Source organism: Mycteria americana, chromosome 14 (assembly GCF_035582795.1).
Source record: "Mycteria americana isolate JAX WOST 10 ecotype Jacksonville Zoo and Gardens chromosome 14, USCA_MyAme_1.0, whole genome shotgun sequence".
Classification (NCBI taxonomy): domain Eukaryota; kingdom Metazoa; phylum Chordata; class Aves; order Ciconiiformes; family Ciconiidae; genus Mycteria; species Mycteria americana.
In genome coordinates this window covers 5,444,025-5,470,826 of record NC_134378.1, presented here as the reverse complement: position 1 = coordinate 5,470,826, position 26,802 = coordinate 5,444,025, and the positions used below count along the sequence as shown (strand labels likewise).

Here is a 26,802-nt window from a genome sequence, read left to right as displayed (position 1 = left end):
TCTGACACTACCTGATGCATGACCTTAGGCAAATCAGTTACTTAGAGATTTTGTACATTATTAATCTCACCATTAAAACTAATACAATACAATATTTACTTCCTGAGCACATAAGCATTCAGAAAGCATCTAAGAGCAGTTCTTTGGGTCTCAAGTATTTTTGAACTACTTCATTTTTTTCTCTTCTTTCCTTTATTTTATAACCCCTTTAAGAAAGCAAGCTAAGCAGCACAAGTCCTGCGCTCACACTGAAGCAGATGACATTCATCATTAGTCTGCAATTTTTAAAGTTAAAATCAAGAACGAACTTTGAAACATTCTCAGGCTTTTTTCATTCCTGCCACAAAAGAGAAAATTTCACAAAACCACAAAAATATACAATATTCCAAACATTTCCAAAAAGAGGAAAGCTCATAAGAAAAGTGTACCTTTTGTCCTTCTTAAAAACATGTTCTCAACAAAATTTTAAACATGATTCTGATAGAGTAATAAACACCTACTATAGCACAGTGACTACTACTTGTACCAGCATAGACTTATTTGTTGTGTATGGTCCTTTCCTGTAGTGGAAGAAGGTTTTATATTACAGATATACCAGCTCCTGCTATCTAATATGAAGCCTTATATTTCTCTCCTTTTGGTCCCACACACAAGCACAGGTGAATTCCATCTTCACAGTGCAGTTCTGGGTTGCTGGTTTAACATTTCATGTAAAATCCCCTGAAGGAATACCTAATTTTACCAAGTTAAACAGACACTTACTTGTGGAATCTGCGTTGATTTCCCACAACCTGTTTCCCCAACAATCACCAGAGTTTGATAGTTCTCTACTAGATAAAGTATGTGATTTCTTAGCTGAAAGAGAAGATGACTTTTAAGTGTCAAAAAGAGATACGTACAAAAATAAGAAAATAATGAAAATGACAATATTTACATATCTATCAGACATGGTAAATTCACTTTACATGGAGTTTACTGCCAAAAGCTAAACAGTTCTTTAAAATCTATAAATGACATGCACAACATATAGTAATTAACATAAAACTACAAATCCTGTAAAACCGTCAGTAACAGTTGTCAAACAGGACAATCAATCCCCACAAATAGAGAGAATGAGGTCATAAAATTATTGTTTTATGTTGTGAAGTGATTCTATACTGCTCTTTCAAAAAAGACATAAGAGCCAGACATCATGTAACACATTTAATATACCAAAATGAACTTCTGTACCTTGAAAACAGGCAGCTTTTGTCTTTGTTGTTCAATAGAAAGGGAAGCATAAGGATTATAGATGACGGTTATCCCACTACTCTCAGCAGGACTCTGTCTCTCCTCTGAGACACTGACACCAGGACCTTCCGTGCCTAGATGACATAAGTTGATTTTAACTGGAAGAATACACTTCTGCCTAGTATATCACAATACAACCAAAATAAATCTGTTCCTTACAAGGAAGAATCATGGGTAGCAGCATATATCAAAAGACTAACTTTTCTATGAAAATAATCAAAATATTAACTAACAGTAAACACGCACAAATTATTTCAAATGAAATATGTGTCTCCTGCTGGTTAAAAAAAAAATAAAATAATGTTTAAAAGTATTTGAATTTTTAAAAGAAGATAAAGGAGGAAAACAGCACGTGGGAAAAATACATAGCAAGGTCTTGGGAATTTTCTTCTTTTTCTGTGCAACAGTTCAGATATATCTTCAATATCTTTCTCAGAAGTACATCCATGGATTTTAAGCCAGCCAGTCACACATGTAACAGAACTTCCGTTGACTAACATCAACTGTATAAACATTCAGCCTTGCCTGCTCATGAAATATGCCACTCGCTTCAGATCTGAATTTACCTCAATAACTGAAACTTGATTTATTCCTGCTGCAGGTTACCATAAAACTACTGACAAACAAAAATGCTGAATCATGCAAGTGAACTAGAAGCAAAAAGTCATCTCAATAATGGAATGTGTCATCTCCAGCTGCAGATTCAACTGGGTAAGTCTGAGCAAAGAGAAGGATTCCCCTGTTATGTAGGATTTGCTTGTTTGGGCTTTTCCCACTGTTTAAAAACAGTTAGTCCCTACTCAAAACTGCTAAGCAAGTTTTATAGCAAATTGATCCAATTTTAAGAGTGATTAGCAATGATTCCAATAACTACTCACTCCCCAGGACAGATGGGGAAGTTAAGAACCAGGGATGTGAATATTTGGATCTTGGCAAATCAACGAAGTTAACAGATATTGCTTCTCATCCCCCACTGACTTTCTTTCACAGCATTTTATATGCTTTTTTTTTTTAATACACTACTGTCAACATATTACTATATATATACATATTGTATATACACACACATTACAATGTGTACACACATATTATTCAAATGATTAAGAAGCTGTTTGCTAAACTAATCTTGACTCTGGAATAGCTTTGCAAACCACAGCATACCACAACACAGTGACCAATTTAAAAAAAATTACCAAAGGCAGACCCACCAAGCTCCCCTTTGGGACAAGCGAATGGGAAGGTATACAACTGCCCAAAGCCCGAGGGAACGATCACAGAGCCACAGCACGGCGGAGGCTGGGAGGGACCTCTGGAGACCTTCCAGTCCAGCACCCTGCTTACCACAGGGTCACTTCCAGCAGGCTGCCCAGGTCCCCGTTCAGTTGGGGTGGAGACCCCACAACCTGCCCGACTGCTTGTTCCAGAATCTGATCACTCCCGCAGCAGAAAAGCTTTTTCTCATGTTTAAGTTGACTTTCTCATATTTCAGCTTGTGCCCATTGCCTCTTGTTCTGTCAGTAGGCACTACCAAGAAGAGTCTAGCTCTATCTTCTTTACACCCCCCCATAAGGTATTTATATACATCAAAAAGATTATCCTGAGACTCCTCTTCTCCAGGCTGCACAGTCCCAGCGCTCTCAGCCTCCCCTTGCATGTCGCATGCTCCAATCTCTCAACCATCCTTGTGGCCCATCACTTTGTGGACCTTCTTCAGCAAGTCCATGTCTTCCTGGTGCTGGGGAGCCCACAGAGCACCCCGATATGGCCTTCCCAGGGCTGCGGGGAAGGATCACCCCCCTCAGGCTAACAGCAATGCTCTTCCTCACGCAGCCCACCATGCGGGTGACCTTCTTTGCTGCCGAGGCTCATCGACGGCTCACGCTTGCTGCCCACAGGACCCCAAGGTCCCCTCAGCTCTACTGAGCTGCTCCCCCCGCTGCGTGGCACCTGGGGTTATTCCCCCTCAGGGGCGGGACTTCGCACTCCCCCTCGTTAAACTGGTTGCGGTTCCCCCGTGCGTTTCTCCAGCCAGCCGAGGCCCCCCGAAGGGCAGCACACCCACCCGGCGAACGGCCCACCCCGCCCCGGCGGGCTGCGGGCGGACTCTGTCCCCTCCCCCGCCACCCCCGGTACGGGGCAGCGCCCGGCTGGAGTCACAGAGACCTCGCCGCCCCCCAGGCCCCCGCGGCGGAGGGACAGCACGGTTGTCCGCTGCCCTCGGCGTCTGAAATCCGTGCGACTCCCTACAGCCGACGGCTGCCGGGGGCAGCGCGGCGGCTTTCGCCGAGCGGGAGGGAAGCCCAGGGCCCGCTGCAGACAGCCCGGGAAGGAGCTCCCACACGCACCCCACGCCGCCCCGGGACCGCGACCCCCCGCACCAGCCGCGCCCCCTCACCCGGCTTCCAAAACTTCACCGGTCCCACGGGCGCCGCCATCTTGGGGCGAGAGGGCAAGCGGAAGCGGCGGGGCCCCGGCGGCGGGGCCCACGTGACGCGCCGCCCGTTGCCATGGTGCCCGGAGCGCGCCCGCCGCCGCCGGGGTCTCTCCCGCGCCTGAGGCGGCCCCGCGGCCCGGGGGCCTCGGCGCGGCCGTGCGAGGTGCTTTTGCTGAGGGAAGCCGCCCGCCCTTCGCCGAAGGCAGGCGAAAGGCCCTGTGTGTTACCGGCACCGCAGCTGCGGAGCAAAGCATGAAGTGCCGAAGCCTTGGACATTTCCTTATTTTAACGGAAAAAACGGCTCCAAGTTCATAACGCCGAGTGTAAGATCCGCGCTGTTACTCAGACACGCAGAAGCGACGCTGCTGAGGAAACCCCGTTGATAAATAGTCTTCAAGTGTGACTGAAACCCACCCTTCACCTCCAAGCCAAAAGAGTGGAATACGCGTAACGCAGCCCTCCAGCCACTACTGCTGTTACTAAAATGAAGTGTGTAACCTGGGGGAGAACCTAGGATTGAACCAGATTGACAGATCGCCTCCAAAAAGTCCTTGTCCCATTAAATAAGTAAAGCTATCGCTTCCCTTCTCCACATGAAGGGGGCCTCCACACCGTGTGCACCACAGCTGTTGCGCTTTACCCCGGGCAACTGAAGGACTAGAAAGAAAACAATTACAGTAATAGTTAATAGATCCAGCGGTGCCCTACCACAGGCTCCTGACAGCCCCTGAAAGTTATTATTGAATCAAATTTAATGTAGACTTTGAGTTAATGAAGTATAGGCTGGAGTAAAAAAAAAACCAACCAAACAAACAAAAAAAAAAACCACAAAAAAACCCCACCAGCTTCTCATAAGTTTAGTAATGCTGTCAAAAATTCATGCTTATGGAAAAAAATTTAATCACATTTTATATTCTTATTAATCACTCTCGTTCTTCATTAATAACTTGGCATGCTAACAGCGCGGTTGTGACTGACAGACTGCACTTCACAGTGCTGTACCTCCATGGTCACGTTATGCTGTCTCTCTAGGTAACCACTTGAAAAAGAGGTTATTTGTTTATAATTAAAGACATTCTTAAAATTCTAGCTATTTATTTCAATGTACTTTTCAGATTAAGTCCACTCTATCAAAAATAAACACAACTCTTATCACAGTATTTTGTATCATCAATATATTCGCAACTGCTGAGAAAAAGTTCTACTAATGGCACGTGGAAAGAGTTGCCTATTAAAGTAACGAGATGAATAACAAAGTTAAAAACTTACGTTTGAGAAAACATATACAGATAATCATTGTGAAAATAAGATTGCACAAACAATATTTTGCATAGAGTACAATATTGTATGGTTTTTGTGTTTACAGAAAATATAGCTAAGAAGAAAAATACATATTTCAAACTTCTTTACATCTAGATGAAAGTTAAGACTATTAAACTATAAACTACTGAACATTTACAGATTAGGAGAGTCAGAACTATTACATTTCCATGATTGTAAGCGCAGAAGAAAAAGGGCACAGATTAGTTGCATCCTAATCAGTACACCATTGCATTGTCCATAAAGACCGTTTTTGTAAGCTCCACGTGTCCAATGTGACGTTATCCTGCTGATGTTTAGCAGAGACCCATATGAAATGCCCCAGCTAAGTTTTAAGCTTCCCCTTTGAAGCCCAGAACCCACAAGACACTTACGCGAGCACATACCCGAGTTCTCTGCAGTAGCAAGAGCCTCAAGAACAACCTGGGAAATGGTGTACCTTTGCTTTTGCCACAGCTGCCATGGGTGGACTAACAGGAGTTTCTGCCCTGGCAGGCTGCTGGAACTTCAGTGCCTCAATGTACAACTGTTTGGGAGGATAGTTTATTCATCTGGGGTTTTTTGGTTTTCTCCAGAAATGGATGGATTTTTTTAAAAAATCGAGCTTGCATGAACGTTACAAATAAATGGTTCTATTTCTGACTGTTCATGTCTATTTCTGACATGTCATGACATGGCTGGTGGAAGTAAGGCTTTTGAGAAGTAGCAGCAGCTTCACAGATTTCAGATCTACTCAACTTTTCCCATAAGATCAGACAGCAGCAGCAACCATAAAGAAACCAAAAAGTATATATAGTAATGCCAAGAAAATGGTCTCATTTGGCTCTACTACAAACATAGTAAGTTCTTAGGAATACTATCCCTTGCACACATTTATTGCATGATGTCCAACAATCCAAGTATTCTTACAATTATAAAGAAAAGGTGATTTGAAATTCAGTCATTGCAAAAGCCTTGTTCGCCTGACATGTTAGCTCGTTCTGCCTCGCAGCACAGCTTCATGTAAAGAAAATGTAACATTTGAGGACTAGTAGCATGGTACTGATCTACTAGTTTCTAGATTATGGTTACTCCGCTTCAGTTCTGCGTCATGAAAGAGTTCGTGCAACGCAAGACTAAGCTTAGACTGATTTCAGAGCCATACAGCAGTCCTGCTATTCATCTTTGGAAGACCTTTAAGCAATATTATTTTCTATACCTAGATTCCTTAAAAAAAAAAAAAAAAAGGTTTGAGCTACTGAGCTAAGACACTGCTAACCCATCAGCTTAAAACATGTAAGAATAGGTGGAAAAATGAAAATCTGACAGAATACTAGAAGTCAATAATGGCTTTCCAGGTGTTAAGAGTTTTTTTTAAAAAAACCACATCTGAGCCTAAGACAATACCATAATTGTATCTGTTGATCTGCATTATAGTAGTCTTCAAACAAAACCACAATTCCAGTATCACTTTCTCTCAGTTTGAGGTTGTTTCCCAGCTGCTCTCACAAACATACTGTAAGACAGTACTGGACATGGACGGCTGGCCGTGGTTCCTGAGGTTCTGCTTCTCGCTCCGAGTGAACGTGCAATTCATCTCTCTATGATCCAGTGTGGCCACATAACTAGAGAGCCATTCCTCTTAGTCAGTGGCAGAGAGGCATGCATTGCATTATTTGACACGTAGACCGCCTCCCTTGAGGCACGCAGCCAACTTTGCTTCATCTTTAGATTTCCTACAAATGCTCTAAGATACAAAAACTCCATTCTCAGGAAGTTTTCCCTGGTCAGTTCTCTGGAAGCCACTGTTATCCTGACCAGCTGGTCCAACACCTTATTCTTCTTGCAGCTGGATAACTCTTTGAGGTTGATAGGCTTTGACCGTGCATAAAGAATCCGAAATTCCAGGTCAAAGTGTGCCACTGCGGGGCCTGACAGGATCAAAATGTTGCTGCTGTTCAGCTTCCCATCTGTCCACGTAAAACTAGCAAAGGAAGAAGGAGAAAATTCTGAGTTCACTGAAAACAAATAGTAAACAAAGTATTAACTGAAAATTCTCTTTCATCACTTTTAGTTAGATTGTTCTTATAATCCAAATGAGGAGCAGTGTGCTCTTTTTAGGACAACCATTACAAATAAACTGTGATACGGAAAGCAGTTTTGCAACATGGCTGGTTTTCCTTTCCGTGTAAAGAAATCATGTAAAGCAACAGAAAAAAGTTGGCACTTGCCTGTATGAGCCCGTTGTCACTCTAATGCCATCAATTAACATGAACTTTTCACGGACTTTTCCAACAATTTTGGCACCCGACCTCGTGCAGTATGTGTTCCCCGTGATATTTCGAATTCTCATAAACTGTTAAAGATATGGCAAGCATCATGTGGATTTCAAAGTTAAACAATTGTATTTAAAGGCGTAACAGACAACAATAACTGTCGCTGATGAACTAGCAAAGGTTGCTGTGCAGTGGCACAAGGTTCACCCTCTAGGAACCAAATGATAATTTTGTCCTGTTTTAGTAGGTAAAGAGGTGGCACTAAGGGGCAGACCCATCAACTGATTGTGCAGAGTGTGATTGTAAAAACTCCTGTCTCCAAATCTTGGAGGGACCCAAGCCCCACAGACTCCTGAGAACCTGTTTCTCCATCAAAGTCTCAGCGAGCCTGAGCAACTGCAGTCATGCTTTAGGGACTGGACATTCCTCCTGCATTTCCTTGAATACTCAATTAGTATTTGTGCTCAGAAAGCAACTGTAACAGCCACTTATAAAGATTTCAGGTTTTATATTAATTGCCTTCTTATGCAAGAATGGTTAAATCTTCCAAGAAAGAGCTAGAGCTACATAAAACCCATTTTAAGTTGTGGCAGCAGGCAAAATAGTTTCTTTTGATAGCTCAAAGATTACAGTCATAAGAGGACCAACTCTCTATCCCTATAAACATGACAAGGCTCACCTTTTCCTGTTCCAGGTCAACTCCCAGATCCTTGCACATTTTTAGAAAGTGGGAAAATGAAGACTGATCTAGAAGGATATATGCTTTAACTTGCCGCTGGCTACAAGCCTCCAAGAGGTCTTTGAAGATATCGGTATCTGTGAAGGAATCCATAACTAGGGCAATCATCTGCAACAAGTTTCAGAAGAAATCATTAGGCTGTGTTTCCACAGCATCCCAAGGGAGATGGCACATGAGGAATCTGACTTTCAAATTAAATTCACCCCCCTTTTTTTCCCCCTGGTGGTTATGGAACATGGTACAGTCTTCTGTGATATGGTATATTCTTCTGTTGTTCACAGGACTGCTGAAACATTTAACAAACATGTAAGAAAGCAAAGGGAAAGGCAAAAATAACGGATTAGAATAAAGTTCTGTCAAGAGAATGGTATTTTGGTAAAGGTGATTACCGAGCCCGGTACACTGAGGTACAGGAGACACAATATACATCACCCCTTCACTTCATCATATGATCACTTATTCACATCCCTGGACAGTTAAATAGAAAAAAAAAAAAAGTATTGAATTTATGGGCAGAAATTGTTGTTAAAGATTATTTGCCCCAATTTTGTTGCCGCTTGACTGATTTATAGCAGATACCATAATTTAAGGTTTTTATTATTGCATTGCAGAATTTCATTTTCTACTATAATTTCAGCAGCAGACATTGAAGCTTATTTTGCCAGGATCTGTATCTTTTTTGGTTCAATAGGTATGAACAACCTAGCCAGAAAGCCTATTCTGGAAAGACACCTTTTCTCTATTTAAAAATCAGAGTTCATCCCTAATTAGCAGCAATGATATCTCCTGCATCTATTCAGTAGCATGCTGCTCATGGTTTTTCACTAAGGTTGTAGTAAAGCCTTCCCTTTTTTACTACGTAACTTCACCTTCAAGAAAAAATTACAGACATCTGAGCATTTTCTCTTTTCCCCCCACCTGTAGAGCAGTGCCAAGACCTACAAAGGCAGAGGGAGACTTGACACCTCTCCAAACACCTAAGCGAGCTGATAAAAAAAGTCTTTTGCATGAGGAAAAGAAAGGCATTTTGCTGCCAGTCTTCTTCAGCTACGTCAGTAACTTTGGGTGTAACAGGAGCACCGAGCTGATCGTGGAGATGTTTGGGGGTGCTGAGAATATCTCAGAAGAACCAGAACAGTGGCAAAACCAATGTATTGCTTCAGGTTTCTTCCTCACCCTGAGACAGAGCAAAAACAGGGATCTAGTTCTGTGTTAGACAAATTTGGTCTCCAATTCCTAGGCAAGAGGTTTTTTTCCTGAGAACAGATGTCCTGTCCTCAAAAGCATTGCCTGAAGAAAAAGGTGAGCGTATTTCCAAAACTTAAGTTTTCCAGAGTCTTTCACACTTTTCAAATATGAAAAGAAACAAAACAAAAAAGAATTCACTGGTGTCCAACTGCTCTTTACATCTCACCCCTCTATTTAAGATAGAAATGAGGTTTGTCTTCAACTTATTATTCAGATGCTCGTGATATTTCAAGCCAAGACCCGATTACTCGCCCAAGCTCCTTGAGTAAAGCCTCCCCTGAGAGCCAGCTACCGCCCTCGCAGATCTGTCCCACGGACGGAACCCCCGAGGTTTGCCGTGCGTCCGCCGCAGGACGTGGAAGCAACAACTACTTAAAGAGCTGGAACGGGCGCGTTCAGGCCGTATCGCTCACAGGTGCCAACTCCCTGAGTGAGCTCAGCGAGGCGCGGATAGCACGGGCCCGCTTTTCATCAACATGGGGGGAAAAAGCTTGCAAATAATGAACCTATTACAAAAATAAATACAGAAGGGGGGGGGGGCAATAACAAAATAGCATGGTAAGTAAAATCGGGAGTTTATTGAAAAGTAAACGAAGGGGGGAGGACGAGCTGGTTCGGGAGCCGTGCGGGAGCGGCGGGGGGGAGCGGGGTCTCCCCGCGCTGCAGGGCGTGCACCCACCTGCCGGGCGGAGCGGATCTGCCGCCGCACCGCCTCCTTGCAGCCGTAGATGCTCTCCCCGCAGCCGGGCTGGAAGTGCGCCTCCACCCGCGTGAGCCCGCGGAAGGCGCCGCGGGCGAAGCCCGGCCAGCCCAGCTCCAGCGCCGGCGGCTCCAGGTCCGAGCGCTCGGGGAAGTAGGTGAGCGAGGAGGCGTCGAGGGAGGCGCCGAGCGAGGGCTCGCCCGCCGGCTCCGGGGCCGCGGCGGGCGGCAGCGCGCCCCGCGCGATGGCCTGCACCTCGGGCTCCGAGAGGAACGGCGGCAGCTGCTCCCGCCGCAGGAAGGCCCGCAGCGCCTCGGGGCCGCCCGCCACCAGCTCCTCCAGCGCCAGCCGCTGCGCCTCGCTGTACGGCCCGGGCGGCCGCGGCGGCCAGCGCCCGGCGCCCTCCTCCAGGCACTGCGAGGCGTTGGCCATGGCGCGGCCGGCCGGCGCGCTGCTGCCCCGCGCCTTTATAGCGGCTCGGCGGGCGGGCCCCACGCGCGGGACGCCCTTCCACGCCTCCCGCCCGGCCCCGGGCAGCGGGAAGGAGCCGGCGGCGCCGCGCGCGGAGGCTGCCCCGCAGGAGAGGAGCCTCCGCTCCGCCCGTCCTCTCCTCTCGCGGCCGCCGGCAGCGGGGAGGGAAGAGGCGCCGGAGCAGCGTCGCCCGCGGGAAAGCCACGGGTGGCAGAGCCGGCCGGCTTCCCCCCGCCCAGGGAGGCATCCGCAGGAAAAGCAAACCTGGCATTAAGCAGGGAGAGTAAGCACAGCCCTCGACCTGCTCCCCAGCCCCTGATCAAAAGGCTGCTCCTAAGGTTAGAGAGGGCAGGCGGCCTCAGCACAGGCCGCTCCCCTCACCCCGAGCGGCGGGAGAGCACCGGCACCGGGGGAAGCGCCGCATTAGTCACCCCCATGCGAAATGTCAAACCCATAGAAAACAAAGCGTGGCAATGATCAGATGAAAACCCCCATGGCAAAAGGAGTTTATTTGTAAACTGGTACTCTCACAGGAACAAGAAACAAGGCAGCTGCACAGTGTTATAAAGTTAAAAAGCAGGCAGAACAAACAAGTTGATTTTACATACATTCAAGCACCGCTGAACACGAGCTCTTCAAAATTCGACTCAAGATTGGCTTTGAAGGTGTACCTCACCTCCCTCTCTGCAACTTGCTTTGCCCGCAATGTTCCCGCGCCAGGGACCAGGCAAGAAAGTGTCTTACCTTTTTAAACAAGTGCAGACAGAGCTTTTTTTCCCCCACCTGCACCTCTTTGTACATCTGCCTTACAGCTTCAGGGAGGGAGTGGCTGCTTTGAAATCCAAGCAATAAAAGTAGCTAAGCCTTTTTGTCCATATAGATTTCAGAGATAGAAATGCCAAAGTTAATAAAGTGTTGCTCTCTACACTTAAGCCTTTTTGAGTTTTGGACATTTTTCTGTTTATTCACTCGTCCATTGCTATTTACAGGAATAGTCAAGACAGCAGCTGAAATGTGCCATCTACTGGCACATGTGCCCATAAATAAGAAGAAAATACATAACCCAGACTCTGGACTTGGCAGAATTCAGTCTGGTTGGTCACTAAAGGACTGGGATGCAGGTCTAAAGAACAACAGCACAGGTCAGAGCTCAGAGAGAATCCCCACACTGCTCAGTAAGCGATCCAAGAAGCACAGACCTGCGCACACACATGCACAGAATACTGCTAACAAATATTCAGATAATGTCTCTGCAAAGCAACTTAACCTAAGATCCATTTAATATTGAAAGTAGGGTATTTTCAAAAACTAGAGGGGCACTTCAGCTCCTCAAACTAAGTTAGTAGTGGGTAAAGGATAAACAGAGCAGGAAACACAGAATATTTCAGATAGGACAGTCTAAAGAGAAAAATGTTTTATTCACTCTACACTTATTGTACTATAATATTAGCAAACATAACCCATAACATTTCTTAGTGCATTTGTCAGTTTACTTTTGAACAGGGGCTTTGTCATGTGCCCTCAGCGATCGTCTCGTCTCTAAGTTCACTCCAAAGAAGGAAGCTGTTTACAGGTCTCTTAATGGAAGCAAGGTGGTTCAGACATTCCTAGACCAAGCCAGAACTGGAAGCTCATTTTACAGTGCTAAGACTGGAGGTCTTAACGAGTTGCACAGGAGATAAAGTTTTTTGAAGTCATCCCAAAAGAGAAGTCCAACAGGTATGCTGCAGCAAGACACTGAACTCCAGATATCACCTCATCTCCCACTCACAAGCACAAAAAAAGCCACTTCAGCAATACATTCCCATTAATAGTCTTACAAGTCCAATATATCTAGCTTTTAGTTCCGAATACTAGAAACATTTACATCATGGCTGTACCTAAAAATGGGTATAGCTATCTTGGAGTGCTAAGTTGCTACTTCCTGGTCTTGGTTTTAAAAAGATGCTCTTCTGAGGATGTGTATATATACATACACACTTTTTAAAATATATATATATATGTATCTACACAAAGGCATGAGAGGATGATCAAACTGAAGAGCTAGTTAGTTCAGACAATTTCAGAAGGCGTAAACAATGGAAAAAGGATACAGTTGAAGGTAAGAACCTGCAACTGCTCCAACAGACCCTTCACAACTTTAGTGGAAGAGTAACATATGTATCTCTGAAGTCAGACTTAGAATAAAATTAGCTTTACGGCTCTTTATAAAAGTTGTTTCCTCTCATGCCAAAGATAAAATAGAAATAAAAGCCCATATTAAAAAGAAAAAAATTTTAGTGTACCTTGATGTAAGCTGTATCTCCAAAGCCACCCTGAGCAAAATCAGTCTGACTCAGATTTTTCCCAATTTACATAAGTTAAAGTCAGAGCATTAGCAACCCTAGAAAGCAATAATACGATTACTTTTCAGGTTAAACATCCAGAATTAAAATGAAGCTTCACCACCAATGCATGTAAGAGGAACATGTTAGTAGTTACAGTATAAATAAACCCCTCTTTTTTATTGCTTAAATTGCATAGTATAAAACAAAGTGCTAGAGAGTGATGTACTAAAAAACTATTAGTGTATTAAAAAAGTAAAAGTGCTGGCAGAAGTGGAAGAATCGGCAGGTACAAAGTGACTGCAGTTTGAGACCAGAGCTTTTGTCTTCTGCATTCAGTCCAGTAATCATTTATTCAGAGAAAAGAGTGAAACGTCCCGCAGGCTGCGCAGGCTGGCACTGATGTCTCGCCTCTGTTTTAGATTGCATTTTCCAGTGTATTGGGTCATGTAGTTTTCAGGTACACGTCCCCTCCGGGACAGGATATCCACCATGTGGCTAAGCTTCGACCTGATAGTGGAGTAGTGGAACTGCCTCTCTTTATGCAGTTTTTGGAAATATTCTGCCCTGTGGCTGCTAGAATATTCAAAGGACCGGAGAGAAGACAGTGAGGCGGTAGAGCTTGCAAGAGAGCACTGCGATGATGACGAAGACAGCGATCGCAGACTAGAACTTGATACAGCCTTTCCAGACAGGGAAGATCCTTCTTTTGACAGCTTTCTGTGAAGCAGGGGTGTTTCTGTGTACTCATCTTCCTTTGTCTGTGTCACTGCAGTCTTCAGCAAAACTGAAGTCTGAGTGCCCGTCATTCTAGCAGTGACAGAAGTCTGAGTGCCAGTTTCTGCCGTTACAGCCCTGGTCTGCGTGGCAGCGTTACAGGCGGTCACTACAGGCTTCTCTTCCCATGGGCCAGTTTGAGTCGATGCGCTTTTCTGTCCCACTATGGCCACTTGATCGCTGAACCACTCCTCTTCACAGAGGCAAGAATGCCCCAGGTTACAAGGTCTGCCTCCAGAAGTATCTTCAGCCAGATCTAGCTCTTTCAACAATTTCTTTGGAGTACTAGACAGTCTGGCAAATTCTGCTCTCAAGTTGCCTTCCACAGTATATTCTTCAGGGGACTCTGTTCTGTTCGCCAGGTGATCCAATATCCCACTGTTCCTGTGGCTGGACAGCCACTTAGGGCTGATGGGCATTGACTGGGCATAAAGAATCCTGAACTGGAGGTCAAAATGTTCAACCACTTGACCTGACAATAGCAGCAAGTTACTGCTGTTCAGCTTCCCATCGGACCACGTGAAACTATTGAAAACAAACCAAGATTCACAGTTAATTCCCAGTGCATTTCAACACATACAGTTACGGATAGCAAGACTCAGCTTAGAAGCGCTGTGCATAAGGAAGGTATGAAGTCAATAGACTATTCACACTCTCTTCTTCAGGAAGAACTCTATTTAGCCATGGCCAAGTGCTTTGCTAGCCACAAGTTGTGTAAACCAGTTTTCCAAAGCCGTTTCCAGTTTTGTGTTAGTCCCACTTAGACTCAGCTAGTCCACTTGCCATTGGCATTCACTAATACCAGGCAAACAGCAAAGTTAATACATCCTTCTTGCAGAAACTCCCCCTTTCTATAGCTTCATCAGGCACCAGCAGACCCCAATACTTGCCTGTAGGAGCCTGTCGTCACTCTAATGCCATCAATTAACATGAACTTCTCATGGACTTTCCCAACAATTTTGGCACCTGACCTCATGTAGTATGTGTTCCCCGTGAGAGTTCGAACTCTCATCAGCTGTTTCAGAAAAGAAGGGAAAAAGTAACATCAGATTTAACTTCCAAAAAGTTTTGATTAGCAATTCTACCTAAAAGCAGCTACACACACTATGGAAGATAGGAATGAAATGAACTTCCTTACATTGTCTGCACATGAGTGTTAATAGTTACACATATATCTGCCACACATAATATCTTACACATAATATCTGCTAGATTAGGAGAGTCTGTGGAGAGAAGAGCCAGTTCTAATTAATTACTGCCCACGAAGATAGGAGTGTTTCCCTGTCCAGAGAAACTCTCACTGGGGTGAACATAAGCCTGTCCAAGCCAAGCCATAACACAGTCATGTCAGCTTATATTCAGAGGAATTAAGTATATCACCTGAGTGCCATCATCCAAACCCTTTTAAAAGAAAGCACTATGTATTAGGGAAGAAATGAGATGTTACCAGAGCTATACCACCCCTGAGCTTCCTGTGTTTCTGTTTTCCTTAGCCAGCAGGTCCTTGAGCCGAAGAATTAAGCTACTTAGATCTTGCAAAATTAAATGCCTGAAAATTGTTGCTTCTTCAGGACAGGGATCACAGTGCACACCGGGTTGTTGCATAGCATGGCTGTAGCTCCTACATATGGGTAGCATAGGGTAGGAGTAGATGTGCCTTTTCCGCATGGTTTTCACCGAGTTTGTGAGCAGTTTCACATGTTGGATTCGAGACTGTACTGAAACCACGTGATATTGAGCCTTGATCTTCAGAAGCTGAGAAACATTTCATAAAACCCCCTTTTATATCAGCTATCAAACAGACAGGATGCTTTAGTCTTTCAAGAGAATCTGATGTTTCAAGTGTATCCTTGATTTCCATAACTATAAACTGTAGCACAAAAAATAAAAATAAACCACACCCCCCCACATTTAGCACTTACACTTTCCTGCTCAGGACAAACTCCTAAGTTCTTGCACATTTCCAAGAAATGGGGTAGAAAGTCCTGGTCAAGAAGGATATAGACAGGGACTTTGCGGTTGTTATAGGCATCCTGAAGGTCACCGAAGATATCAATATCTGTGAAGGAATCCATCACAAGGGCAATCACCTGCAAAAAAAGCAACAACACTCGTTCAAGAGCTTTATTTGGCCAGATCATTCAAGGCCAGATCACTGCCTTCCCCAGCCATTTTCTCCTGCTGCTGTCATCAAGGCCAGATGCACATTTCTTTGTCCTGCTGCGCAGGCCCTGGCAAGGTATAAGAGATTTCTCTATTCCCACAATGTTTCTGTAATTTCACTGTGCCCTGGAGTGCAAAGTGTAAGCCTGAAAAGGTTTTCCCCTCACATCTGCTGCTGCTTTTGTACGCTTTCACAGCCTGCCTTTCTACACAGTCTCCCATAATCTGGCCTTTTGGTAACATTGGGGAGGCTATCGCAGCAGAATCAGGAATCCGGACGAGCCACCTCCACTCCTGTGCTCCCAGTGTGGCATACCTGCTGCAGATAGCCACTGCCTGCAGGAGAATGAGCTCGATGGCCTCCTCACTGTCACAGCTTAACATCTCGCAAACCCCAATTGCTTTCTGTGGGCGTGGTCGGAGGGTGTCCCTCCAAGTTACCAAGAGATATACTAGTTCTGTGACAACATTTTTCACTATTTCCAGACTTGCTAGATGTGTTCTGACTTTCCATCCCATACCTTCACAAGAAATCCTTCCGCTCACTCAGCTCAACAGTTCTTTACAAGAGGCAAGTCCTAAGATGAGAAGATTTTCTCTCAACGGGCCAAAGACAAGACGACAGTCTTAAGTTTATGAACAATCCCTCCAGCTAGTTCAGAGCCACACCACACACTGTTTCAGTGCTAGAATTCTCAACCTTCAAAACCAGGAACACACATCTGTGTGGGGACACAAAGGCACAAAGCTTTTGGCTTCATGACCTACTTTTCCATTCTCTTTCTATTAGACCAGCATCAAGGACAACAATTACACAACTGCTGCGGGTACCTGGCACCTGCCCTTATCAGATACAGAAGGCATCCACGCACCGCTGCGACACCCCCAAGGCGTATACGCATGCCACACAGCTAGCTGCTCTGTGTGTGGCATTGCCTGTACTCAGGGGAAACGTTTCCCACAAGAACAGGCCAAGCTTTGCGTTCCCACCTGCGCCCTGCTCCCTAAGGGACTGGCTCCATACGTATGAGTTCTTGGGTATAACACACAGAGGCACGTTTGTATTTCTAGATAAAGTTAGTTTATGCTTGAGCTTCTTGCGTGTCTCCTGTGCTTTTCTCCACCGAATCACTCATCCAAGTGTCAAAGGAAGATAAAGAAAAATAAGATGCTTTTGACAAGACCAGATGGGTAAGGAAATAACCCCTGAAAACGGAACAATTCACACTAAACCCCTTGGAAACAGTGGTGCCTTCAAATGACTACTCAATTAACAGCACATTTGAGTTCTAATCCCAGAATTAGCAGCTGAAAAAGAAATACACTTTTATTTAAAATGAGCAAAAGTACAGTTATGTTTAGAGGAAAGAAAACCCTTTTCTCTACACTCATCCATTCAGGACAGCAGAGGCAAGACAGCAACACTGTCCCCTTTAGCCACTCAAGCTAACCACATTTGAGTGGGCCGAGAAGAAACTATACGGCATCTGAAGTTTTCCCGTTCCTCACATTAACCCGAAGAACTCAGACATGATCGAGCAACACTGCACAGCATCTGATATTCATTAAATTATAGGGGGTCAAAATTTCTCTCCATTCTGTGTCCATTAAAATGCTCCCTGGATCAGGCATGTCCACGGCAGTGGCAGGAACAGCTTGCCTGGCTCTTGGCTTGGTGCGAGGAAAGGCGTTTGGCAGGATGCTACAAACAAGAACATTGCAAACTAGTACAGCTTTTTGGAGAAACAGACGTTTTCGTGGAGTTTACTCGAGGCACCAGACTGGTCTCATCTACCTGAGAAGGATCCTTTGAGAACAGAGCTTTCTCTGTAACCGTTTCTGGCAAGATGCCCATCGTTCATGTCATCCTCACGCACGCCCTAAGCTTCTGCGCTCAGAAGTGGGCAGGGACTAAGCTCAGTTGCTGGTTCAGGGTGTGCCATGTGCAAGCACAGTATGCACGGAGCCAGGGGTTGCTTCACCTGGCCACCCGGAGAGGAAGCTATACATTTAAATTTTAGCTAAGCCAATTGAATGGCTGCTAACGAGAAGGGTGGTTCCCTCCTGGGGATTACAGTTAGAGGCTATAAACTCAGGTAACATAATGAGTTACAGACAACAGTTAGAAATTACTACGCCATCTGATTTTTTTTTTAAGCCATATTCTGCATCACATCAAAACCATCCACTCCTGTAGGAGGGAAGTCCTGCTAAGAGCAGGTCTGCACATTACTGAGGAGCAATTAATGGGGAGAAAAAAGTAAAGAAGAGAGATAACATCACAGGGTTAATCATAGATATCATTCTTTTATAAGAAAGGATATGACACAAAAAAGGCCTCTAAGGGACAGTAGGAGGTTTCTGCAAGCGAATCTGTCTCGCAGGGCACATCAGTAAGGAACCTGGAATAGGAAGCCTTCTGCTTTGAAGAAGAGCAAGGTCAGCTCGAAACCCGCAGCGGTGCTGCATGCCGTGCCGCTCCGGGGAACTCTTGACCCACTGCCTCTGGAGCAACGTTAGCGGGAAGGCGAGATTTCACGGGCCTAGCGTAGAGACGGGCGCTGTTAGGGTGCGTACCGGTCGCTGTGTCTTTACCAGCTCGTCCTCCTCACGAGGCTTTCTCCTCTCGGCAGGGGTTCTGGAGCCCCTCGGCCTCGCTTCGTGCCACGTGAAGGAGACGCTCACTGACACCGTTGCCGATTTTTGCCCCGGTTCGCTGACCCGCTGGAGGAGGGCCGGCGGCAGGGCGCTTTGGGGGGCGCCGCCGGCAGAGCCCGCGCCCCCGGGACCCCCGGCCGCGCCCCCGGGACCCCCGGCCGCGCCGCGCACCCACCTGCCGGGCGGAGCGGATCTGCCGCCGCACCGCCTCCTTGCAGCCGTAGATGCTCTCCCCGCAGCCGGGCTGGAAGTGCGCCTCCACCCGCGTGAGCCCGCGGAAGGCGCCGCGGGCGAAGCCCGGCCAGCCCAGCTCCAGCGCCGGCGGCTCCAGGTCCGAGCGCTCGGGGAAGTAGGTGAGCGAGGAGGCGTCGAGGGAGGCGCCGAGCGAGGGCTCGCCCGCCGGCTCCGGGGCCGCGGCGGGCGGCAGCGCGCCCCGCGCGATGGCCTGCACCTCGGGCTCCGAGAGGAACGGCGGCAGCTGCTCCCGCCGCAGGAAGGCCCGCAGCGCCTCGGGGCCGCCCGCCACCAGCTCCTCCAGCGCCAGCCGCTGCGCCTCGCTGTACGGCCCGGGCGGCCGCGGCGGCCAGCGCCCGGCGCCCTCCTCCAGGCACTGCGAGGCGTTGGCCATGGCGCGGCGCGGCCCGACCCGGCCCGGCCGCCCCCGGCAGCGCCTTTATAGCGGCTTTGAATCCAAACAGCGCCGCGCCGCCGCCGCCAGTGGGGGAGCCGCGCCCCGCCCCGCGCCCCGGTTGGCTGCGGCGAAGGCGGCCCGGCCCCGCCGCCCCCTCAGGCCGCGCCCGCTCCAGCCAGGGCGGGCCGAGGGAAGCAGCGGAGCTGGCGGAGCCGTTCCCCGCCGCGCTGGGTGCGAGGGGTCGCGCAGCCCCGTTAGCGCCCGGCCCCGGAGGCCGCACGCCCCGGTGCTCCCCTCCTCGGGCCGCGGGAGCCCCTCTGGCGGAGGCGGCCATTTCTCGCGGCCTGGCCTCCACACCGAACCCCTTCCGTGCGGCTTCAAGGCCGGACGCAGGCCTGCCCCCCCGCACAGCGGCCCCGTCCCCACCAGGCAGGGCCGGGAGGGAGAGGGCGCGTTCACCTTGGCCCGAATCAAACCTCCCTCAGAAGGGCCTTCTTCGTGATGCACGCTAACAAACACCCGGCCTAACACCTCGAGCACCGCAAAAGCCAGGCAAGGCTGTGCCGGTGTTGGCCTTCTTGCTTGTCCCCAAAGGGAATTGCTGGCACCAGCAGAAAAATGAAAAAGCTCCACCAACCCGCTGCCTAGATTCACTCTTCCAGGCAATTCCTGGCAGTACTTACGGTTGTAGGAGAGGCAGAGACAAAATGTAAACCAATTAAATAAAACTCAGTGGCGTTTTCTGTATTATTAAAAGAAATTTAATATAATTTTTAAATTAAAAAATTCAATCTCTCCATTAAAGACACTGAGTCAGGTGCTAATACTGTCAGACATACCCTTTTGGCATGAGTTTTACATACAATTTAAGATTTTATGCATTGCTTCAACATGTTAAGAAACCATCTTTTCATACTTACAGTAGCAATAAAGTCAATTCCATACAATATCAAATATCCTTTTTTTAAAAAAAGTTTTAAATATATTAGACTCTGATTGCCAAAATGCCATTTTATACACAAAGCTGCTAATACAATATACAGTTCTTACATTATTTTTTTCACATAAAATACATTTCATCGAGTTTTATTTGTACATCATTTACTACTGATCAATGGAATTACGAGTTATTGCAGAAGGCTTGCCATCATTTGTTAACATCCTGTCCATGCAGCAGTCACACTGAGCTGTACCAGGGTTACCGACAGCACTGTAGTCCGTTCTCACGCTGCAATCTATAGGCTGAAGACGTAGAGGTGGCAATACTAAGGCTGCATCTGCACTGGTTTAAAACCCGTATCTCCCCTCCAGCTGCGGGCAGAGATAATTGCATTGGAGTAGCTTTGGGAACAGGTATCTCGAGCAGAGTCTCCTCTACTACAGCTTCCGCAGTTGAAATACAGCAAAATATTCTAGGTCATAACCGTGCCATGGCAGATGTTGCCTGAAGAGCCCAGTGGTACTCGAATTGTGTGGGGGAACTGAGAAGTCCATTACCAGTTTGCCAACATGAAAACACCAAAATAAAGCTGAAGAACAACCAGGGACAACAAAGTCTGTTGTACAGCCACAGGCAAACCGAAATACAAATGTTAATACTAGCTGTTCTGTAGTAAGAGGCTGGGCCTTGCTACTACAAGCGTGTTCTGGACTCTGCCTGTAGAGAACGGCTATAACAGAGTAGGTCAACATGATTTGTTAAATTAGAATGAAGACCCTGCGCATTCCCTTTCTGTGTATTTAGGAAGAGAGAACCGGTGATCATGAGAGAAATTGAAAGAGCAAATAAAAACTTCAAAATCTGGCATGCTCTGAACTGCTATCCCCTTGCAAAATAGTCTCCAAGTTAAAGAACAGCACTGTAGAGCCACCACAACCCTTCCAGAGACTAGTTACCGAGTTACCTTTAGCAAGTATAAGGCACAGAAATAACCAGATGTAGGGAGAAGGCCTTCCAGCAGATGGACAGCAGTTCATCTATGGCTCACTGGGGACCAGTGCTATTGCTTTCTTCGTTGAGATACTCCTGTTTCATGGTATTGCTGATTTGGTTTCAGCAGAGAAGATTTGGGTAAACAGAGCTCCAAGATTAAAACAGAAGGACACTAAACAGAAGTTGTAATGCCATTTGGGAGCTTGTAAGTGCTTTCAACCCCATGAAATAAGACCCTGCTCAATAAACTAGAGAATTCACTGCCTCCCTGAGTATTGCACTGATTCATTATTGCTATTGCCCTGCCATGCTCTTCTCCTTCCCTACCAGGAGTTCCTCATCCATGTGGTTCTTCACCCACACCTGCAAGACGGTACAGAATCACATCAGCTAGAGTCAGTTATTCCCCAGATTGAGAGGGTTTTAAGATTCTGGAGCACCACAAAAGTGAGACTAAGTGGGCTAAAATCGCATCCCTTGGTACGTGAAATACAGATCCAGGTCTGATGTCAAACAGATCCCAGCAATGGTACTTAAGCCCTTATCTAACATGTCAGTGCTGGGACTTTCTTGGCTGAGCTCAGTAAAGCAGAGACACTATTTTGAGAGACACTTTTTTTCCATCTGAAAAAAGTCTTTCAATATGGAAAGTAAAGCTGCTCTCATCAACCAGTTAGTTTGCTAGAAACAGTATGACTTCAGCAGACAGGAAGACTTTGCAAGCAGGAGGGTTATTCTCACGTGCAGCTCTGCCTACAATAGACCCGCCAATACATCCACGTTCTCAAATCTTTGCGTAGTCTGTATGAACTACTACAACCTTTGGCTTACTGCTAACAAAAGTGGGACTCTAATCTGACCTTGAATCTGTACTTCGATGTTTACTGAGCCTAAAGACACCGAGTATAGAATAAAAAACCCCAAATCTTCCTCTAATAAGCCAAGTGCTAGATATGCCAATCACAGTATGATTTCTAGTTTCTACAGCTTTTTAGCAATATTAAGACCCAATTAAATAGCCAAGTGCCTTCTGCTATGTACCTCAGAGCTTTCCACGGGGATGGCCTTTAAAACACATAGATATAAAAAACCACTATTATTGTAACACTGCTGAATTTTATAATAAAAAGCCCTATTCCTAGAGGTAGGCTCCTACAATGCACGTATAAGAGTATCTATGTGTTTATTATTCCCCCGAAAGCCCGTTTGTCTCTACAAAATAGCTTACCAGAAGCAGGTTAAATATCCACTTTACAGAATTGCTCATCCCAGACCTACACGCAACCACTCTGCATGCAGCATGAACTGCCCGCTCCTTCCCTGAGCGCATTTGCCAGTGCCCCCCAGGCAGTGACCCTTATATCCAGGATGTCACCCATACATAAGCACGAGTCCGTTCTAGGTCACTATTCAACAGCCTTCGCAAGTCCCACTCTGATGCAACTTCAACCCAAAGCCACTGGTAGATGAAGACTTGGCATGGCTGCGAAACATATCCTGGAACATTTATCAATTACCGACTCTCGTCTGAATAAGAATTGATTACATTTGATCAGACGCCACTCGACTTCAGTGAGCACGTTAGCTTACAGTGATAAAGCCAGAAGAGTTGTATTACAGCCAATTTTACAATTACAATACAAAGTCCAATTAGGGGGATGTTTTGTAATCTAGAACCTGTCATATCTTTTGCCTGATAGTAAATCAATTGTTGGTTTGCTCAAGATCCCAGCCAGAGTGATGAGTTCCTGGAGTTTTACACACAGAGTGAAATACCAATGCACTAAAAGCTGTTTGTCTAAAATGGACTGGCTTCCTACAGTTTTAATGTATTAACAACTCTCAGTGAAAGCAAGCCTCAAACTACTTAACACTATTGCATTCAACGGTCTCCTTTTCGTTCGCATGGAGTTAGGTAGGATTCAATATACTTGATAGCACAAAATTGCTCTGAGAAGGAAAAGGGCCCAAGTCCCCCTTCCCGGGATGGAAGGCATCACCGGGGCCTGAATTTTGCACCACTTACAACCTAGTGGATAGCGGGACCAAAATTTGTTAACTGAGTCCAGAATTCTCATTAGGATGGCAGTGGAGAGACAACCCCCACCACCATGGGAGGAGAGAGGCATCTCTCCCCATTCAGGAATGCCGGGGCTACACTTGGTGTTATCCCAGAAGAATTTTCTCGAGGTAATCAGAAGACCCGCTGTTAACCACACACAGGTGCGGCATTGTCCAGTCCAGTTACCAAATCATCTTCTTTCTACTAGAGAATGACTTTTAAAATCCCTTAAGGTTAAGTCAAGCACAATAGTATTTTCTAGTCTTATATTTAGCATATTCATTTCAATAATGGGGGAAGCCCAACTTCTCTGAATGTTTCAAAACATACAAAGAAACCCCCTGCCTTTAACTGAACTGAGGTTTTAAAAAAAATCAGATCAACTGCTACCATTTTCTAATTTGTTCCTAAAACTGGTGAGAGAAGAGAATTGTATCTTCAGAGTTTGAAAGAACAAACTGTCAGCCTAGTAATAACCTCACAGGTCCAAAAGTGTTTCGTGCACAGCGTGGTTGTGGTGGTGACACACAGCCACCTCTGCTGCCTCGAGGAGCCGAGAACGAGGAGCCCAGAGCCCTGCATCATAAAATATCCAGCTCCAGCGATGGGCTAGATTTGATGGGGAGCAGAGGGTAGCACTTAACAGTCACTGGCAGCCTAAGTCAACCTTTTATAGGCTAGAAAAAAGGAAAGGCTGTGAGGATTCCCAAAGGGGGAGTGTACGCGTCAAGTGTAATATTGATGTCTAACAGCCACCGGCTAAGAGGAAGATTGGTGGAAGCTGCATTTGCTGTTGCTTGGCTGAAGCACAGCTACGTGAGCTGGATTTAATCCACTGATGGCTTACAGAGACCCAAACAGGCTTACATTTTCAGAGTTTGGAATTATATTGCCCGAGAAGACACGTATTCATGCAGGCAAATAGTTACAAGTGCAATAGCCCCTCTGTGCAGAAAAAGGGTTGAAGATTTACAGTTACTTCTGTAGATACAACTAGTTAACTCAACTGTGGCCAGTTCCTCAGAGCTGTCTCCCACGAGGCACCCTCCTTCCACCTCCCCCAGGTACGCAAAGCCTTAACTTGCGGCAGAGCCAGTGCCAAACCCCCAGGTTATCCCGCGCTGGTGTTTCCCAGGTAGTCTGTCAGAGCTAACGTGAACTACACTAAAACACTGGTGTTGGCGTGCCGACTGCTCTACAGCAGAGAGGCTTTGCCAAGTACTGCGTGGCACTAGGCGACTCTCGTATAAAGAGGCACTTAAGTCCTCTTCTGACGGCTGCTAACCACTGCTGACGACTTCAGCATGGGAGCTGGAAAACAGACAAAAAAAATACCCTGCCCTGCTGCAATGTTCAACTGCCAAAGCAATGATTTAACATTTATTTATCAGCCAAAGACTGCAGGTTAATGCAAGTGTCATAACATCTAGGGAGCTCAGAAACGCTTTCATGACGTTTCTAGATTAGTGTCAGCAAGCCTTTCCTCCTCATGCCTCCCGAGCCCTGTGGTTCTGGAAATCCAGAAAAATCAGAACGCAAAGCATACTGCCCCTAGTATCTGTGTTTTGAGCGTACAGAGTAAATAAACAATCAATAGGAAAGTGAGATCAGCAAAAGTCTTTTCAGTTTAACAAATTAAGAGTCTAAATAGTACAAATAAGGTTTTTAAATTACTTATCCCAATATAGACCTTTGTCAGTATTTTATTGCAGTAAAATTCTATTGCCAGGGCCCCTTATTGCAACATCAGTTTTAAAGCCTATTGAGTAAAGCCTGTTCCAGGAAAAGCTCTGCTTAAAACCTGATGGCAGTCTGCAGTGACAGGTTTACACGAGCAGAACAGGACCCAACCAGTGCACAGTTTCTGATGGTGAGCTGTCGCTGCAAGGAGATAACACCTTGCAAACTTCCTAAAGCAAGCGCAGCATCTACGCCTGCTTGTTGCTCGGGCCCTGTAAGTGCTGGATCCAGCTGTACGGGAAACAGCTCTGTCCACTCTTGCAAACCCTGTGTGGGGGTTGATCTCCCCTCCAGGATATACGCATCACCCAAGAGTGAAAATTCAGGTCTGAACTGTCACCTTCCAGAAGCTTGGTGACTTACAGCAAGAGGCTCAGATGCAAAGATTTTAATTCAGATCCTTTCTTCGTTCCAAGGCATCTCATGACTTCCCAAGGATGGGGAGGCAGTGCGCCATACCTTCTTCCCCGGGGAGCAAGACTAGGGCGACTCTTTTTACATCATACTGATGCACATCCCTTCCTCTCCTAAGAGCCTTGCTCCACCTGCATTACTCATTCAACTGCAATGGAAGTAATTGGCAGGATAAAGTACAATTCAAGATGAACGAGGCCGTCACAGTCAGGATGTCCGTAACCAAATTCTCCCTTTGGAATGCCAACAACCTGGCCGCTGCGATGGATCCAACCAGCCCACCCACATCTTGTTTCCTCTGAGGTGAGAAACAGATGAGACTAGGAAATTCTGCAGCAGCCATGCACCTTCTCTTCCATTTCCTCCATGGGAGCTTTGAATTTCAAGAGGGGTGGATCACCACTGGACACTGTGTAATACACCGAGGTCCCATTGGAGCTGTAGGGAGAAGTCCTGGATCCGATCAGGTGTGACTTGGCCTCACCCCCGTTCTCAGCAACTCCTCCCATGCCACTGCCGAAGTGGGTGCTGAGGAAAGGGTGATTGAGGAGTTTGGCTGCAGCCCGCTGCCGCTTAAGTTCGGAGAGGGTTTGATGGTTATGCTCCTTGTAGGCACCCCAGAACTGCTGTGTGTCAGGGAGCCCGGGGTTGCCGTAGGGCAGCATGTGGCCTGGATTACTGTCAGGGTCAGCGTGCATACTCCAAACGTCCCCGTTGGAAAAGTTGTACTGGTAAGTGCTGGCAGATGCCATGAGTCCATTCTGGAGGGGGATTTCAGAATCACACTGGGTGCTTTTGTTTGCTAACTCCGGAAGGAGGGAAGAGTTCTCCAGCACTGAATTCTGTAACAAGAAGACATGAAAGAAGAGCATCTTCCCCTGTCCTCACAACACAGCTCATCCCTGTGACAGCTTCCTAAGCCTGCTCACACTAAGCCCTTCCACCAGACAGGTATTGCAGCACAAACACTGAATTCACCCACTAACAGGACCCTATAATGCTGTAAGTCCCAACCAGGAACATGGAACGTTAACTCAGAAGGACTCCCTTACCAAAAAAAAAAAAAAAAAAAAAAAAAATATAGATAAGCGTATTAATATAACATGACAATAACTGAATTAAAAACAAATAACTGCAAAACACGATTACAATTGTTTTGTGATTACCAGTTTGTTAGGTGTAAAAAAAATGCGCACGCTATTTTTTCTGAACTTCCTGGTTCACTAGGGCTGTATCGCAAAACTATGCAGCTGTAAATCCAAAACAGTCTCTTTCCATGCGAGTGGGATATCCCAGTTTATACCAAATGAGAATTTGGTCTTTTGCTTACATCTGATGGATGAGGTTTACGAATTTTTCAGCCACCTTCCATCCCCGGGCACCCATTGCTATTGAACCTGCGCTACCGGCCCTCCTTGGTGACTCCCATAATACAGAAGAGATTCCTTACGGGGTCAGTATTCTCCTGGTCAGACCGAGTCTCCCCAATTTCTCCAATGAGACCCGAGTTTCTTCCTTCTTCTGCTGCCCCCAGCTGCTGCCAGACGATGGCTTCCTTCTCGCACTCCTTCCTGTAGAGGTTTGTTCGGTCCGAAAGGCTGGCCCTCCTCACCACCTTCCTGCGGGACAGGGAGAAGGGGCAT

General features: G+C 46.4%; 5 protein-coding genes across 8 annotated transcripts in view; 1 reads left to right on the top strand and 4 right to left on the bottom strand.

The window, feature by feature from the left end:
- The window catches only part of DHX35 (DEAH-box helicase 35), a 32,073-nt gene extending 28,324 nt beyond the window's left edge, over nucleotides 1-3,749 (bottom strand). For 2 of the 4 annotated variants that reach the window (XM_075517130.1, XM_075517131.1), the window contains exons 1-3: nucleotides 3,686-3,749; nucleotides 1,231-1,364; nucleotides 763-855 (exon numbers count right to left, since the gene is read on the bottom strand). In XM_075517130.1, the coding sequence (XP_075373245.1) occupies nucleotides 763-855; nucleotides 1,231-1,364; nucleotides 3,686-3,725 (267 nt within the window). In that variant the 5' untranslated portion in view covers nucleotides 3,726-3,749. Of the gene's footprint in view, nucleotides 1-762; nucleotides 856-1,230; nucleotides 1,365-2,995; nucleotides 3,163-3,685 lie in introns of those variants that run through there. The other 2 variants (XM_075517128.1, XM_075517129.1) reach the window with 2 other exon arrangements.
- An 889-nt stretch (nucleotides 3,750-4,638) lies between these two features.
- On the bottom strand, nucleotides 4,639-10,684 carry LOC142416813 (protein FAM83D-B-like). Its single transcript, XM_075516842.1, has 4 exons — nucleotides 9,966-10,684; nucleotides 7,979-8,146; nucleotides 7,255-7,379; nucleotides 4,639-7,007 (listed from the first exon to the last, which is right to left on the bottom strand). The coding sequence occupies exons 1-4, from the start codon at nucleotides 10,416-10,418 to the stop codon at nucleotides 6,617-6,619; spliced, it is 1,137 nt and encodes a 378-aa protein (XP_075372957.1). The 5' UTR covers nucleotides 10,419-10,684; the 3' UTR covers nucleotides 4,639-6,616.
- A 250-nt stretch (nucleotides 10,685-10,934) lies between these two features.
- Nucleotides 10,935-19,061, bottom strand: LOC142416811 (protein FAM83D-like). The gene is made up of 4 exons (XM_075516840.1): nucleotides 18,555-19,061; nucleotides 15,481-15,648; nucleotides 14,449-14,573; nucleotides 10,935-14,083 (listed from the first exon to the last, which is right to left on the bottom strand). Exons 1-4 carry the CDS (start codon nucleotides 19,005-19,007, stop codon nucleotides 13,129-13,131), a joined length of 1,701 nt encoding a protein of 566 aa, XP_075372955.1. The 5' UTR covers nucleotides 19,008-19,061; the 3' UTR covers nucleotides 10,935-13,128.
- A 753-nt stretch (nucleotides 19,062-19,814) lies between these two features.
- Nucleotides 19,815-26,802, bottom strand: part of PPP1R16B (protein phosphatase 1 regulatory subunit 16B) — a 66,404-nt gene continuing 59,416 nt past the window's right edge. The window contains exons 10-11 of the mRNA XM_075516928.1: nucleotides 26,610-26,778; nucleotides 19,815-26,001 (exon numbers count right to left, since the gene is read on the bottom strand). Of these exons, the coding sequence (XP_075373043.1) occupies nucleotides 25,480-26,001; nucleotides 26,610-26,778 (691 nt within the window). The 3' untranslated portion in view covers nucleotides 19,815-25,479. The remainder of the gene's footprint in view (nucleotides 26,002-26,609; nucleotides 26,779-26,802) is intronic.
- The window catches only part of IFT52 (intraflagellar transport 52), a 231,549-nt gene continuing 228,040 nt past the window's right edge, over nucleotides 23,294-26,802 (top strand). Inside the window, exon 1 of the mRNA XM_075516931.1 lies at nucleotides 23,294-23,298. The gene's annotated coding sequence lies outside the window, so the exon portion shown is untranslated. The remainder of the gene's footprint in view (nucleotides 23,299-26,802) is intronic.

Coding starts and splice junctions, on each gene's coding strand:
- LOC142416813 (XM_075516842.1), bottom strand. CDS start 10,418: ATGGCCAACGCCTCGCAGTGCCTGGAGGAGGGCGCCGGGCGCTGGCCG. Junction 7,380..7,978: donor TTGACCTGGAACAGGAAAAG/GTGAGCCTTGTC, acceptor TATCTTTAACAG/TTTATGAGAATTCGAAATAT. Junction 7,008..7,254: donor GTGACAACGGGCTCATACAG/GCAAGTGCCAAC, acceptor TTCCTTTGCTAG/TTTTACGTGGACAGATGGGA.
- LOC142416811 (XM_075516840.1), bottom strand. CDS start 19,007: ATGGCCAACGCCTCGCAGTGCCTGGAGGAGGGCGCCGGGCGCTGGCCG. Junction 15,649..18,554: donor AGATCCGCTCCGCCCGGCAG/GTGGGTGCGCGG, acceptor CTTTTTTTGCAG/GTGATTGCCCTTGTGATGGA. Junction 14,574..15,480: donor TTTGTCCTGAGCAGGAAAGT/GTAAGTGCTAAA, acceptor TTTCTGAAACAG/CTGATGAGAGTTCGAACTCT.